The sequence below is a fragment of the Stenella coeruleoalba genome, assembly GCF_951394435.1.
Source record: "Stenella coeruleoalba genome assembly, chromosome: 2".
Classification (NCBI taxonomy): Eukaryota; Metazoa; Chordata; class Mammalia; order Artiodactyla; family Delphinidae; genus Stenella; species Stenella coeruleoalba.
The window spans coordinates 178,167,008-178,181,982 of NC_137147.1; the positions used below are offsets into that span (position 1 = coordinate 178,167,008).

At 39.4% G+C, this 14,975-nt stretch overlaps 1 protein-coding gene across 3 annotated transcripts in view; it reads left to right on the forward strand.

Moving 5' to 3' along the window:
* MRC1 (mannose receptor C-type 1) overlaps positions 1 to 14,975 on the forward strand; it is a 107,827-nt gene that overhangs the window by 57,975 nt on the left and 34,877 nt on the right. For all 3 annotated transcript variants that reach the window (XM_079913786.1, XM_079913785.1, XM_079913784.1), the window contains 9 exons: positions 246 to 333; positions 1,513 to 1,657; positions 3,558 to 3,599; positions 4,860 to 5,023; positions 6,064 to 6,131; positions 7,410 to 7,510; positions 8,860 to 9,002; positions 9,623 to 9,737; positions 14,782 to 14,948. In XM_079913786.1, the coding sequence (XP_079769912.1) occupies positions 246 to 333; positions 1,513 to 1,657; positions 3,558 to 3,599; positions 4,860 to 5,023; positions 6,064 to 6,131; positions 7,410 to 7,510; positions 8,860 to 9,002; positions 9,623 to 9,737; positions 14,782 to 14,948 (1,033 nt within the window). The remainder of the gene's footprint in view (positions 1 to 245; positions 334 to 1,512; positions 1,658 to 3,557; positions 3,600 to 4,859; positions 5,024 to 6,063; positions 6,132 to 7,409; positions 7,511 to 8,859; positions 9,003 to 9,622; positions 9,738 to 14,781; positions 14,949 to 14,975) is intronic.

A 14,975-nucleotide genomic window follows, 5' to 3' on the forward strand; every position in this document is an offset into this window, starting at 1 on the left:
TAAATGAATAAATGAATGAGTACCTTCCAATGCTTTACAGTTCTTTCAAACAGCAGCTTGTTTTCAGGATATTTACAGGTTGTACCAAAATGCACAACTGTTGCATAAAGCTTACATTTAATCATTGAATCCCTTTACCTGTGTACTAACTAATTTATGTTTTGGGGGTCATTTTCAAATTGGATTAGGACTCATAGGTAACCAAACTGGGTTCATAAGCTACCTTTATATCTTGTATGTTGCAGAGCTAGTGGAAGCTACCACGAACTGTTTTGGTTGGGACTGACATATGGAAGTCCTTCTGAGGGCTTTACTTGGAGTGATGGATCTCCTGTGAGTAATTTGACTTAACATATCATTTTCTTACTTTATCATGTATTTATTTGGGTATTAACCTTTTGGCTTACTCCAAATTTTTGGTAAGATGGGTTATTATGAGAGCTAGAGACCTTTTGCTATGCAAAATGAATGCTGCTTTAGGACCATTATTCTGCCCCTGTCCCAGGACAGTTCTCCTGTTCACCCAAGGTGGAACATGGTGGACTGGCTGAAAAAAAATTAGGAAACTCCTTCCCCTAATTGATATAAAATAATGTCTTCATTCTCTCATGCCAAGTTGGTATGCAAGTAGCTAGACTTCTTAAAAAGTGAGTGTTTTATGACCTCTTGTAGACTAGGAGGTATGGAAACAACTTTCGATATTCCATTAGAAACCATTAGGCTTTGTCAGACTTCTCCATTCTCAGGAACGGGGAAGTGAGAGGCTGTGGCATGTGCTGACCATCATCACAGGAAGTGATTTTGTATACTTTCAGTTCTACTTCCTGTCCCAACCCATCAGCAACTTTTCAAGGTGCTCGGTAGGGTGGATTACTTGATGGCTCCATTGTTAACATGGATTTTATATTTAGATCTCTGGAAAATAGATCATGATGCTTATTCTAAAACCTTGTGGGCTATGATTCCACTCTGAGAACTCCGCAGAGGACCTAATCCCAGCCCTCCATTTATTTCCACTGTTCACTTTGGCGACGTTTGGTAGCTTCCTTAGTAACATTTCATAAGTCTTTTCTTTTGTAAGGAGAACTAATTATATTTCTCTCTCCTACCCCTCTAGTAAAAAGAAAGTTTCCAATATCACAATGAAATATTATCCTTTAAGAATGAGTTATAAATTGAGGAACTCCCAATACTGAGAAGTGGAACTTTTTGCCAGGTTTTACCTGTATACAAATCCCACTTTCATGGCCCTGGATCCATTCTATTTAATAAGGGGGAAAGAAAATTTTATAATACTTAATAGCATACTCTATTTGACTTCAGAAGTTTCATTTAATGAAAGCTATTTCTTTCCCAGCTGTGTTCATAAAACTTGTTTGCAAAACAAACCTATTGTGGAAAAAAACTGAAGCGATCAAGAAATGTAAACATCTTTCCTTTTGTGTTTGGTTGGTTGATTGGCATTGACTGATAAAAATGGCTAATGGTTGTAATGTAATGTTTCTAATATAGGTTTCATATGAAAATTGGGCTTATGGAGAACCTAATAATTATCAAAATGTTGAGTATTGTGGTGAGTTGAAAGGTGACCCTGGTATGTCCTGGAATGATATTAACTGTGAACATCTTAACAACTGGATTTGCCAGATACGAAAAGGTATGACGATCTGTCCTCTCCTTTATCTCAGATTGGAGAACTAACCTCCAGTGATCCCAATATCTTCCCTTTATCTGTGGAACCAAACAAACAAAATAAGGGAATTGGCAGGGGCCATCATTTCACAGGATAAGAATGAAGTCGCTGAGCACAGATAAATGTTCCAAAGGAACAGAAGATCAAAAGGCCACCCGGGAGTCCTGGACCAGAGTCACATCCTCCAAAATAATTCCCACGAGCTGCGGTTCTCGCTCAGGTCCTATAGGCATGGGAGTGGGTAGGTGTTCTACTCTGTAAGCAGAGTAATGAGGGTGCAGTTTCTGTTTGGGCATTTCCACCCTCTGACCCACATTAGTCATCCAATAGGTGAAAGTCTCCCTCAGCCTGAATATGCTGCTTATGGATTTCTCAAGGAAATGTTCAGTCAAAGAACTGGTACCATTTTGAGGCCCCTGATGCTGTAAGACCCACCATGTTATTGATGGCCCCAAATGATCAATGCATACTTATCCGTCATGATTTGTGACTCAGAAAGTTCCACATGTCCAAGTCAGATTCTTTTCAGATAAACAGGTCCACCCTTGAACCAAAATATGTATCACTTCCTCTTCTGTGGACAGATAAATGGAACCACGTCGCCCCCTGCTGTCGGGGATCCTTGGCTACTGTTCCAGCTCCATCGCTAAAGATACTGTGTCGCTCTCCTACTGTCTGTCTGCTTATTTTCCTTACTCTGGCTAAGAGCAGTGTTTCCAGTGTTTTTAGAATGGAAGAATAAATAGTGGCCAGTTTTTCTTTAAAAGTCTCTTAGCTACCAAAGACTAATTTCCTTTTGTATTATTAGTAGCTCTGTTCTTACAGATGTTAAATTCATTAAACCCAAAGCTAAGTAACTTGAGTCCTTTTATTGGATTCCAGCAAAGTCCAAGTATTAGTAACTACTTGGAAAGAAAAATATTTTATGTAGTGTTTCATAAAACAAACATTTAGTAAGAATAAGTTTTCTTTTCTTTTTAATTTATTTTTGGCTGCGTTGGGTCTTCGTTGCTGCAGGCGAGCTTTCTCTAGCTGCAGCGAGCAAGGGCTACTCTTCGTTGCGGTGCACGGGCTTCTCATTGCAGTGGCTTCTCTTGCTGCGGAGCACGGGCTCTAGGCGCACAGACTTCAGTAGCTGTGTTGTGTGGCCTCAGTAGTTGTGGCTCACAGGCTCAGTAGTTGTGGCGCACGGGCTTAGTTGCTCCGCGGCATGTGGGATCTTCCCGGACCAGGGCTCGAACCCGTGTCCCCTGCATTGGCAGGTGGATTCTTAATCACTGTGCTACCAGGGAAGCCCCAAGAATAAGTTTTTTGAAGAAACTATATTTTGTAAATAAATAGTTCGTATTTAATGGTTTCAAATAATGAAAATTTAAGTACTTTCACAGCTCGTTATAAGATGCACCACTGCAAAACGAACATCTATTGAGTACTTTCTAAACACAAGGAACTCACATTTTACCCCATCTCTTTACGTGTGTGACTAACTCCTTTTTGCAGTTGAGAAAGTTAAGGGTAAGACATTTAACCCCCAAACTGGGATTTGAACTTAGACTTTCTGATTCCAAAACTCATGTTCTTTTCTTTCTTTTCTATGATGTTACTTTTGGGGCCTAAAAAACTGTCTTCTAATTTCTGGTGGTATTGTTGAACCTGATCTGATTAACTCTTAACTCCTAATTCTGTTTCTCTTTATTCTTCTCCCCCACAACTGATAGGAGAATTGAAGATTGGGAGGGAGGAAGAGAAAGAGAGAGCAGTTAAGTTTTTAGCTCTATTGACCCGTGAAAATAGTGAAACAGGAAGGATATGTAATAGCACAAGTTCAAGCACTGTTTATATCTAATTTTCTTTTGTTTTCCAGGACAAACACCAAAGCCTGAGCCAACCCCAGCTCCTCAAGACAGTAGGTGTTTCCTTTTTTCCTGATTTCTATATTGATAGAAATAGAAAATAGATTCATTTTTTTCCTCTTTCCTTTCTCAATGGAAAAAAAACAAAAAACAAAACCAAAACAGACAAACAAACCAAAAACCTTACCCTAGGAAGGTGGAGAGAAGAGGTTCTTAATATCTTTGAGAATCTCATGAAAGTTTGGCTCTACTCCTCCAGACAGATACTTCCATGCACAAACATAAGGCATGTTAATATCACTTCTCAGCTTTCATGAATCAAATCCAAGGCCCTCATGTATTAGTTTCCTACGGCTGCTGTAACAAATTACCACAAGCTTGGTGGCTCAAAGCTACACACGTATATTCCCTTACAGTTCTGGAGGTCAGAGATGTGAACTCAGTTTCCCTGGGCTGAAATCAAGGGATAGGCAGGACCATGCTCCCTCCAGAGCCTCTAAGGGTGAATCTACTTCCTTGTCACAAGCTTCTAGAGCTGCATTCCTTGCATGTGTTGGTTTATGGCCCCTCCCTTTATCTTCAGAACCAGCAGTGTAGCATCTTCCTTCATTTGTCACATCACCACCTTCTTCTGTACTCACATCTCCCTCTGTAAGGATACTGATGAATTACATTTAGGGCCCACCCAGATAATTTAGGGTAATCTCTCCACCTGAAGGTTCTTAACTTAATCATGTCTACCAAGTACGTTTTCCTGTATAGCAGTCACAGATTCCAGAGATTAAGACCTGGGCATCTTTGGGGCTTTTCCTCAAACTACTATAGCACAGAATCATGGAATTCCATAGTTGGGAAAAAGCCTTCGGAGCCCTCCTGGTACCTGAATTCCTTAGTTCTTCAATTACACATTGAAGCACCCAGGTCCATCTTTTACAAGTTCTTTGTTAGATTTAAGATGAAAGTTGCTTTCTCACAGTTTCCACTCTTTGAACCTAAAACATCATGGGTGTGTGTATGTCAGTCATTCCAGCTCCTATCGGTGAATGTAACATTGGGAGTTCTTTTACCCAGTAATGATCATGGAACTTAGCTGAGAAGAAAAGTAACTATTTTTTACAGAGTTAGTGGAAAGTAGATATTTGGATTTGGGTGATTCAGTCTGTATTGGCATCAACTTCCTTCTTCTGAGCTCTCAGAGCTGCAGATATCTCTGATAGCGCTACTCTGCTCTTTTTGCTTTTGTGTGGCATACATACCAGATTCTTGAATTTGTCTAAATAAAATTCATCACCTTTTTTCCACTAATTTTTCAGATCCACCAGTCACTGACGATGGGTGGGCTATTTACAAAGACTACCAGTATTATTTTAGCAAAGAGAAGGAAACCATGGACAAGGCACGAGAATTTTGCAAGAGGAATTTTGGAGATCTTGTTTCTATCCGAAGTGAAAGCGAAAAGAAGTTTCTATGGAAATATGTAAGCATATGATTAATTTAAGAATGGAACAGTGACATGTGCTAAGCAAAGACAATGTCTACGATTGCTACCCCTTGGTGCAATTTCCAATTATGTGCTGAATTTGAACCTCCTAAGGTCAGGGGTAAAGATGTGAGTGTCAGGGCAGGGGTGCTGGGTATTGGCCATCGCAGAAGTGAATGACCTGATTGCTGGAGTATTCAGTGGAGAATCAGAGAACCCAGAAACAGTGTTTAGCCTGGGCTTTGGGAGAATCCAGACTTGATGGCTTTGAGTTCACTGATTTGATTTTCAAAGATTATCGTTCTTAACTAGTTGATATATATCAATCCTGGACCCTTTGTGTTTAGTGCAAGTTGATTATAATTTATGTCTTAATCTTAACCAGATTCTTGGTTAATAGATAGTACAGCTTGATTATTCATATAAAAGTCTTTTTTGGTTGTGCCAAAATTGTCAGCTAACAGTGAAGATATAACTGGTTTCTTTCCAAGCGTCCTTGGCTTGATCTTTCTCTTTAAAAATCTTCATGGCATCTTTATTGTTTTCCAGAAAGGAGGTAAGAGGGAGAGAAGGAAAAAAATAAGTTCAACAGTAACGAAAGAATAAAAATTCATTTGATCACAAAGGTATTGGAGTGTAGCATGACTTATCTCCATCTTCATAGATATACCGTGGTTTGAAATTCTCAGGATCTTTCCTAATATTGCACCAGTATATTTGTGGGTGGAGAAGTCTTTCCTTAGACACATAATCCCAAATGGCTACTTTGTTTTAAAGAACGTCTTTAATAGTGTCTAATGACATCTGATGTTACAGAGAATGTCTTCAGGTATTTGCTATATAAATGCAGGTTGTTATATAACGTGCATACTTTTCCTTTTATTTCTACGAAAACCATTGAATATACAACAAAGTTTCTGTCTGAATGCCTCCTTAGAAAAGCCCCCAAATAGCCTGCCTCGTTAATCTGTAGGTTTTATTTAAGAATTTGCTTATCTAAGTACAGATTGAACTACATGTAAACTTCCATGTTCTAGGTCAACAGGAATGATGCACAGCCAGCATATTTTATTGGTTTATTGATCAGCTTGGATAAAAAGTTTACGTAAGTAAATCAAAATAAAACAGCTTTGCTTAGGACAGTGCTGTGATGAGCAACAAAAAGTGATTTTCAGATTTTGGTTCTGCTGAATGAATGTAAAAAAAAATCCTGCTGGGCTCTCCATCTACAAAGCATCTTAAAAACAAAAACCAATTTTTTAAAATCCTGTTAAATATTTCAACATTATGAATCTCCAACAACTCAGACTCTGATTGGATCTTGCAAAATGTCACCTCTCTTTGTTTCAGGAGGTCATCAACTGTTAGTAAATCGTCTGCTAGGAAGATGTATTATACAGATATGAATATTGAAGCTATTTGAAAAATTATTCCCATTTGGATGGTCCTTGGTGCCTAGAACCAAAGGGGCCTTTCGTGTTGCACCTCTTCCTGCTTTCGGAGCACTGCTTTTGAAGTATTCTTTCAACTGCCTGAAATGCTTTCCCTTCAAAGGAATGACTATACTGTTTTTCATTCGGTTCAGGGACCAGCAAGAGCTGCAGGAGGGAGGAAATTAGTACATTTTGGGGGGTTTCTTTCCTTGTTCATCAGTACCCACGTTCTTCTAAGTTTGAAGAGCAAGTTTGTCTTCCTGGCTCCTGCGTAGATGTATTAACCACATATGTTCCATGTGACTGCTATTGCATTTTTGGCAAGAAAGACCCAAACTCACTCTCATTATTTTTAAAGATCAGAAGTGTGTGATGCTCCTTTGGACAAGCATCCGTTTTAACCATCCTCCAAATGAGAGGGTCGGATTCGGTGATCTCCTGGTGTCCTTCCAGCTCACCAACGGCCCCCGAATTTCCATAATTTATGGAAATGAGTATTGGCTCACCTACCTTAGGGGAAACCAGAGTAAACATGAAAATCAGAGAAGAGGCCCAGTGAGAAACTCTGTATTCTCCGTCTGTCTGTGGGTGGTTTTGTTTTGTGGGACTCATGCCTAAGAAGTCCTATGGGAGGATGTTTACTTCTGGTGCACTTCCAGGGTAACTGGGATCTCCATTTCTTCTCTCACATCAAGAATAAAAGTACTTCTTCCAGGGAGGGAAAAGAAAGCAGACGAGCCAGGCATCCAGTTACTACAGGAGACCTCAGTTCCCCGGGGGAGCACCCATGACCTGTGGGGGTTTCCTGCTGCTCTCTCTAGAAACCTCTCTTCTCTTTGCTTCGGATGCTGTGCTGTCTTCATCTTGATTGACTTGCCTGTTCCCACCACTAGGCTGTAGCCAACTCTTCTGATTGGATTTTTGCTAAACGGCTGAATTTTCTTTTCCAGTTGGATGGACGGAAGCAAAGTGGATTATGTGGCTTGGGCCACAGGGGAACCCAATTTTGCAAATGATGATGAAAACTGTGTCACCATGTATTCAAATTCAGGTAGATAAGATCACAATCTTCTTGAATCTGCCTTGTGTTGTGACGTGTCATTTGCTACGTCCTTAGGCTAAAAGTAGCAAGTTGTGTGCTTAAATCAGACAAGAAAAGGAGAGAGAATCAAGGAGAATTCTGATTTTAGCAACATAACTGTTCAGTTTGTAAGGAGAATGGATGCTTAACATTTACTCTAATTAAATGATACAATCTGCTCACTTCTCATTTTATGAAACATGTTTTCATGTTCTGAATGAGGAAAGTATCCAGAATGTTTATCTATCTCCTTTATGTCTTTATCTGTAAAATGGGAATAATAACAGAATGTATCAGTTGTTGAGAAGATTGAGATAATACATCTAAAACACTAAGCAAATGCTTTGTATATAAAGTTTATTAGATTATTATTATTAGCAATTACTGGCTATTTAGATAATAACCTGCAACATCTAGTATGTGCTTTGCTCATAGTAAACTCTCTATAAAGTTGAACTATTACTGGTTTAAGTGAAAGCGCAAAAGGGTATCACATAGATCTTTCTTCTCTCTTGTGTAAAAATGATGTTTGTAGCATAAACCATTTTTGAGAATCCTTATAAAATATAAACACATTTTTAAAATTTATTTATTTTTTTGGGGGGTAAGCTTTTTATTATCTTTTTTTCCCCTGTTGGTTATTTATTTTAAATGCAGCAGTGTATACATGTCAATACCAAACTCCCTAACTATCCCCCTCCCCCTTCCCCCCCCCGCCCCGGTAACCATAAGTTCATTTTCTAAGTCTGTGAGTCCATCTCTGTTTTGTAAATAAGTTCGTTTGTATCATTTTTTTTTTAGATTCTGCATATAAGCAGTATCATATGATATTTCTCTTTCTCTCCCGGACTTATTTTACTCAGTTTGACAGTCTCTAGGTCCACCCAGGTTGCTGCAAATGGCATTATTTTATTCTTTTTCATGGCTGAGCAATATTCCATTGTATACATGTACCACAACTCCTTTATCCATTCCTCTGTTGATGGACATTTCAGTTGCTTCCATGTCTTGGCTATTATAAACTAAACACATTTTAAAAAGTGTTTTTAACTCCTATATATAAAATAGATAAACCACAAGGACCTACTGTATGGCACAGAAAACTGTATTCAATATCTTGTAATAACCTATAATGGAAAGGAATTTGATATATATAACTGAGTCACTGTGCTTTACACCCAAAACTAACACAACATTGTAAATCAACTGTACTTCAATACAAAGGTGTTTTTTTTAAAAAAAGTGTTTTTAAAAAAGTTTTTTTAAAAACACTGTTTTTAAGCATGTAAATCTAATTTAACTATTCTGTTCTTTGTCAGGGTTCTGGAATGACATTAACTGTGGTTCTCCAAATGCCTTCATTTGTCAACGCCATAACAGTAGTATCAATGCCACGGCTCTCCCTACCACACCCTCGGTCCCAGGAGGTTGTAAGGAAGGTTGGAATTTTTATAATTACAAGGTACTAAGAAAACTTAGTTGTAGTCACGTCACTGACTAGTGTGGAGAGTAGCAATGCAAATCTTTCAGCTTCCAGTTAATGTTTGCTTGGCTCATCACTTTAAAAATTTTAGGCAAGAACATGTGGAAATTCCATGTTAAATTCTCTGTGGGAATTGATAGTAGACTTGATGGTATTACCCAAATAGTCGTGCCCTTTGTCCCAAGAGAGAAAAAACTTTGCAAAGAAAGCTGATGGGTAATAAAACTAACAATTTTTTTTTCCTTTTTTTTTTTTTTTTTTTTGCGGTACGCGGGCCTCTCACTGTTGTGGCCTCTCCCGCTGAGGAGCACAGGCTCTGGACGCTCAGGCTCAGCGGCCATGGCTCACGGGCCCAGCCGCTGCGCGGCATGTGGGATCCTCCCGGACCGGGGCACGAACCCGTGTCCCCTGCATCGGCAGGCGGACTCCCAACCACTGCGCCACCACGGAAGCCCTAAAACTAACAATATTTTGCATTTCTATTTAGTTGTGAGCAAATGTATATTTAGCTCTAATCTTCATGGATCATTTTGATTTCTTTAGAGCAAATACTGTTATCTTTATCTAATCCCTATGATTTTTTCCTCCTTCCATCCGAGTGTTTCAAAATCTTTGGATTTGTTGAAGAAGAAAGAAAAAATTGGCAAGAGGCACGAAAAGCTTGCATAGGATTTGGAGGAAATCTGGTGTCCATACACAATGAAAAAGAGCAAGGTGTGTGGGCCGTTTTACAGTCGATGATGAACATAAATATGTAACTTTTTCCCCTAAAATGGTAGAATGTTGCTTATAGTAAATGAATTTTTGGTGTTCCAGAGTAAAGACTAGGAAGGGAAAACAAGCACATGTTGGGAGCTATTTTATTAGCTGTAGGCCTTATGCTGAGCGTTTTACATGTAAGTTGCCTTTCCATTTCCCTAACAAGTCTATGAAGCAGGAATCATTAGTCCCTTGTGAATGAGGAAATGTGCTCAGGGAGCCTTAGATCAGGGAGCTTACAGGGCAAGGGGTAGGACTGGGAATCAAACTGGGTCTTCCAGCTTCAATTCCATCTGTTTCTGCCAAACCAGTTTTTTCACCAAAGAGTCAAAGAAGAAGAGTAGTTCCAGGAATAAAATTAGAAATTGCTCATTTTCCATTTACTGCTCTTCTAGTCACTTGATATAGAATTTATAATGCAATAAAACTAATTTTTCAATATGAACTTTGAACAAATTGAGAAAAAAAAATTTGATAAAACGTAAGGATAAGCCAGAGCTTTGAAGAACAGGATGAAGAAACACACCACTTACATACAGCAGATTGTAAAATTCATTATACTGTGGTCAAGAGAAAGGTACTTGACCCCTTTCACATGGTCTTTTTGGGGCCACCTTACTGGAAGTAGATATTAGGTTAAATTAGTTACTTTAAAAATGATGGTGACCAACTGCGGGCCTTTCAGATGACAGCAGCTAAACTGATGAAGGTTTGGAAACCACAGCCAGCAGCGAGTGAGGACGGTTTGAAAGACACTAGGTTTCACAGCCTGGAAAAGAGGATGTGAACTTTGAAGGATCGTCCCACTAAAGAAGGAAGACTTAGAACCCATGAGTGGCAGTTACAGGGAAACAAACGTAGGCTCAAAATTAGGAGGTTATTCTAACAATTAGAACGAATTGGATGGGATGCTTCGTGAGTTCTTGTAAAGGGCTGTGAAAATGCTTTTGTTGGAAGGTACTGAAATGGGTGCTGCAGAGTCACATGTGTTGACTGGTATGTAGCATGGAAGATGCCCAATGCATATTTGTTGTGTGTAGGAATTTAGGAGCTGTCGTTGGGGAAAGATGTAGACTGGATGATTTCTAAGTTCCCGTTTGGTTCAGAGGTTCTTTGACTTCCAAAATCATTTATTGGAAAAAATGATATACCTCAAAAAAGATAAGAAAGAAGAGAGACCTTGGAACGCTGTGTGGCGCTCTCCTAAGTGTTAGTTTCACTCCATAAATGCTACCATGTGCTTTCTTGGAACACATTCTTCAGTAAATCAACCAGGCTTTCACTGAGAACCTTTGACAAGTTCAGCAGCTTGCCAGACACTGAAAGAAAAGTGTCAAACCATAGCACACAATAAAAAAAATTCAGGAATATAACACTCACATTTCTCTAACTGGTCTACCACATTCTGGGCTTAGCTACCCAGCAGAGAAACACAATAATTGATTCCCTCTCTTAACCACAAAGAGCTGATTCTTGCCATAACAAAATTAGAACCTGGGTCGTAGAGATGTGCAGAAGGGAACAATTTTCAGATAAACTAACATTATTCCTGGCAACCCAGGCACACGCTGTTGAATTCTTTTTGTGGTTCTTGGCAGAAAACAAGTCAGTGTAGAAATATTGGCAGGTAGAGCTTTTCCACGTTTCATTTCAAGTTGGGGATAAGGCAAGAGTTATGATCTTATTTAGGAAATAAAAAAAACCAAAGTAAATATCTACCCATGCTCTTTTCTTTCTGAAAAATATTATAAGAAATTTCTTTTCTTTTTTTTTTTTTACTTTGAGTTAATAGAGAAATAAGCAAATCTCTGAGCAGTGTCGTGGCGTCTGTTACTCTGCTGAAGAGTAAGCCTGTAGCAATGACCCTTCTGTGGAACTGTTTGTTCATGAATAAACAGATGATCTCTGTGGCCTTCTTTCTACTTTACATTTTCTATTAGTAACCCAAGTGCTTAGTCATTTGGTTTCCTATTTGCATTCAGGAGTCATGTTTAAGCAGAGTTTGGAAATTGTCCCGTAGAGTCCGTGCTCATTTACTCGGTCCCATCTAGTGTCCTTGGTGTCCACAGCTCCTGGCAGGTGAGGTTGCTGGCCTCAGAAGGCGGCTGCCATGGTGTGGCAGGCATGGGGATGGGCTGCTGGAGAAGGGATGGGGAACATGTATATTTAAGCCTCTTAGAGTTTCTGGATATTTGCCACCATCCTGTCTGCCACAGAATTGATAAAGAAGCAAGAGGCCATATTTGTCCTGCTTTCTCTGAATTTCTCTCCCAGTGATGTGAGCACTTAGCACCGGGATGCCCCCTGGGTCCAAGCATGCGCAGTGGGTGTGGATGGCTGCTGACCCCTTAGGAACTGGCTGTCCTGGAGGAGTTCCATTTGGGTAGCTCTTTCGGTTTGTCAGTCCAAGGTGGTGATCATTTGACAGCCTAATGCTTTTTCGTTTTGACAAATAGTTTCTATTTTCAGAACTTTTTAAGGTTAAGAGCTCTCTTTGGCCCCTAGTTATTATTATGTTGGCCAAAAAGTTCGTTCGGGTTTTTCCATAACATCCTTTTTTTTTTTAATCTCCATGCCTTTTTTTTAAAAAAAAAACATCTTTATTGCAGTATAATTGCTTTACAATGGTGTGTTAGTTTCTGCTGCATAACAAAGTAAATCAGTTATACATATACATATGTTCCCATATCTCTTCCCTCTTGCATCTCCCGCCCTCCCACCCTCCCTATCCCACCTTCTAGGTGGTCACAAAGCACCGAGCTGATCTCCCTGTGCTATGCGGCTGCTTCCCACTAGCTATCTATTTTACGTTTGGTAGTGTATATATGTCCATGCCGCTCTCTCACTTTGTCACAGCTTACCCTTCCTCCTCCCCATATCCTCAAGTCCATTCTTTAGTAGCTCTGTGTCTTTATTGCTGTCTTACCCCTAGGTTCTTCATGACATTTTTTTTCTTAGATTCCATATATATGTGTTAGCATATGGTATTTGTCTTTCTCTTTCTGACTCACTTCACTCTGTATGACAGACCCTAGGTCCATCCACCTCGCTACAGATAATTCAATTTTGTTTCTTTTTATGGCTGAGTAATATTCCATTGTATATATGTGCCACATCTTTTTTTTTTACTTTTTTATTTTATTTATTTATTTTTAAATTTTATTTATTTATTTATTTATGGATGTGTTGGGTCTTCGTTTCTTTTTTTTTTTTACATCTTTATTGGAGTATAATTGCTTTACAATGGTGTGTTAGTTTCTGCTTTATAACAAAGTGAATCAGTTATACATATACATTTGTTCCTGTATCTCTTCCATCTTGTGTCTCCCTCCCTCCCACCCTCCCCATCCCACCCCTCCAGGTGGTCACAAAGCACCGAGCTGATCTCCCTGTGCTATGCGGCTGCTTCCCACTAGCCATCTACTTTACGTTTGGTAGTGTAGATATGTCCATGCCACTCTCTCACTTTGTCCCACCTCACCCTTCCCCCTCCCCATATCCTCAAGTCCATTCTCTGGTAGGTCTGTGTCTTTATTCCCGTCTTACCCCTAGGTTCTTCATGACCTTTTTTTTTCTTAGATTCCATATATATGTATTAGCATACGGTATTTGTCTTTCTTTTTCTGACTTACTTCACTCTGTATGACAGACTCTAGGTCCATCCACCTCACTACAAATATCTCAATTTCGTTTCTTTTTATGGCTGAGTAATATTCCATTGTATATATGTGCCACATCTTCTTTATGCATTCATCCGATGATGGGCACTTAGGTTGCTTCCATGTCCTGGCTATTGTAAATAGAGCTGCAATGAACATTTTGGTACATGACTCTTTTTGAATTATGGTTTTCTCAGGGTATATGCCCAGTAGTGGGATTGCTGGGTCGTATGGTAGTTCTATTTTTAGTTTTTTAAGGGACCTCCATACTGTTCTCCATAGTGACTGTATCAATTTACATTCCCATCAACAGTGCAAGAGGGTTCCCTTTTCTCCACACCCTCTCCAGCATTTATTGTTTCTAGATTTTTTGATGATGGCCATTCTGACTGGTGTGAGATGATATCTCATTGTAGTTTTGATTTGCATTTTTCTAATGATTAATGATGTTGAGCATTCTTTCATGGGTTTGTTGGCAATCTGTATATCTTCTTTGGAGAAATGTCTATTTAGGTCTTCTGCCCACTTTTGGATTGGGTTGTTTGTTTTTTTTGATATTGAGCTGCATGAGCTGCTTGTATATTTTGGAAATTAATCCTTTGTCAGTTGCTTCATTTGCAAATATTTTCTCCCATTCTGAGGGTTGTCTTTTGGTCTTGTTTATGGTTTCCTTTGCTGTGCAAAAGCTTTGAAGTTTCATTAGGTCCCGTTTGTTTATTTTTGTTTTTATTTCCATTCTTCTAGGAGGTAGGTCAAAAAGGATCTTGCTGTGATTTATGTCATAGAGTGTCCTGCCTATGTTTTCCTCTAAGAGTTTGATAGCGTCTGGCCTTACATTTAGGTCTTTAATCCATTTTAGAAGAACCCGAGCGAACTTTTTGGTCAACCCAGTATAATCAGGTTATCTTATTTATAGAAACAGGACACGTGCTAACTAGTACAGGATGACCATGCGTGAATTAGAAAAATGTACCTCTTCGTGCAGGACGGTAGGCAGTCATAACCCCGATCTGGGTGTACAAAACGGAGGGTGGGGCATAGGGTGGATTTCAGCCTCCCCGGCCCCAGCGCCCCAGGGTCCTTTAGGGCACAACCTATACAACTCTCTGCAGTGACCCAGATGAAACCTAGACTTTTCTTACGAGAAACAAAGTCCAAAGTTGACGTGATAACATGCTGCTCAGGTTAGAATGTGGTTGTTTTCATGGTAAGTGCTTTTAAGTGATAATAAAGACATTGATCACATGCTCGGTATTTATAAATTAATGTATTCTGAGTATTTTTGATATTGGAGTCTTTCCCCTCAAAGTTCACAATGATCTTGTGAAACTGTCTTTCAGCATTCCTTACGTATCATATGAAAAACTCCACTTTTCACGCCTGGACTGGGCTGAATGATGTCAATTCAGAGCACACGTTCCTTTGGACGGATGGCCGAGGAGTGCATTACACAAACTGGGGGAAAGGTTACCCTGGTGGGAGAAGGAGTAGTCTTTCTTATGAAGATGTAAATATCGCTTTCCGTCACCTCTCC